Source organism: Trichechus manatus, unplaced genomic scaffold (assembly GCF_000243295.1).
Source record: "Trichechus manatus latirostris isolate Lorelei unplaced genomic scaffold, TriManLat1.0 scaffold00028, whole genome shotgun sequence".
Taxonomy (NCBI): domain Eukaryota; kingdom Metazoa; phylum Chordata; class Mammalia; order Sirenia; family Trichechidae; genus Trichechus; species Trichechus manatus.
In genome coordinates this window covers 1402448-1403855 of record NW_004443964.1, presented here as the reverse complement: position 1 = coordinate 1403855, position 1408 = coordinate 1402448, and the positions used below count along the sequence as shown (strand labels likewise).

At 59.7% G+C, this 1408-nt stretch overlaps 1 protein-coding gene across 1 annotated transcript in view; it reads left to right on the top strand.

The window, feature by feature from the left end:
* The window catches only part of ARL16 (ADP ribosylation factor like GTPase 16), a 2313-nt gene extending 1765 nt beyond the window's left edge, over nt 1–548 (top strand). The window contains exon 3 of the mRNA XM_023729161.1: nt 177–548. Within this exon, the coding sequence (XP_023584929.1) occupies nt 177–348 (172 nt within the window). The 3' untranslated portion in view covers nt 349–548. The remainder of the gene's footprint in view (nt 1–176) is intronic.
* Nucleotides 549–1408: the final 860 nt, after the last annotated feature.

Below are 1408 nucleotides of genomic sequence, written 5' to 3'. Positions count from 1 at the left end.
GTCCTTATACTCTTCAATAAAACGTGAGGGTCTGTGAGCCCAGGTCGCAGGGGGCGCCCCAGGGCAGAGCTCCCCAGCGTAGCCAGGAGATGGCTCTTTAGGGATGGGGTTGGGCTGGGTGCTCCGGGGTGGGTCTGCGGCAGCTGTCGGTCTGACAGGCGCTTCTTTTACCACAGCGACCTGCCCTGTTACATGAGTGTGGAGGAGATGAAGTCATTAATGAGGCTCCCAGACATCATCGCCCGCGCCAAGCAGAATATCACCACGGCGGAAATCAGTGCCCGTGTAGGCACCGGCTTGGCAGGGGTGCTGCGCTGGCTCCGAGACACCCACAGAACCAGCCGTTGACGGCCAGGTGGGGTGATTTGACTGGCTCGCTCTGCAGTGGGGCCGAGGGGGATGCTGCCAGGGCTGCAGGGTTGGTTCTTGTAGGGGCAGAATGACCCATCTGAGCCCCAGAAGATAGTTCTGTGCTTAGTTGCAGTGACAGGTAAACTGAGGCACCCAAAACACAGATGCTCCAAACAAGCAGCCTCGGAGTGATGCTCCTGAAGAGACCATCCCCAGGACTAGGAGCGGAGGACAGGTCTGCTGGGCAGCTTGTGCTGCGGCCATCCTTGGGGGCACCTTCTGGGGGTTGTGGGGTGCCCCCTCCTGATGGGAGCCCTGCTGAGCTTCCCCCAGGTTGTTTGGGTGGCACAGTGCTGAGACCTGGCCTCGCAAGCTCCAAACTCTGTGAGTGTCTGATCCACTGATGACCAAGGTGGACGGCCTGATGTCAGATGGAAATGGGAGCCTCGTGCTCACGGGCTCGTTGGTTCAGTGAGCGTTTGAGTCCCTGACAGGCGCCCGCTCAGAGGACCTGCCATGTCATGTTCCTACAGCTTGGGGGGCCGGGGTAGGTGGGCACAAGGAGAGGTTCAGACGAGGCCCAGGGAGGAGGTGGCAGGCTCGCCCACAGGTCCATCCCCGGGAGCATGTGGGCGTGTCCCCCAGTGGTCGCTGTGACCTTTTCCACTGGAGCAGCTGGCAGAACTCCTGTGATTGGTGTGTGGTTTCCTGTGGCTGCTGTAACAAACTTCTCTCAGACTGGGTGGCTTAAGACAGCGGAAACGTATTGTCTTTCACTTCAGGAGCCAGAAGTCTGAAATCAGGGCGCTGGGAGTGCTGGCTCCTGGGCGCTCTGCGGTGGGAGCTGTCCCTGGCCTCTCTCCCAGCTCCTTGGCTCATGGCAGCATCACTCCCATCTCCACTCCATCTTCACGTGGCTTCTCTTCTGTGTCCCTGTCATCTCTTCTCATAAGGACGTCAGTCATGGGATGGAGGGCCCACCCTACTCTAGGATGACCTCACCTGGAGGTCCTTAACAATCCCATTTGCACATGAGGTCCCTGTCGCAGGTTCCCGG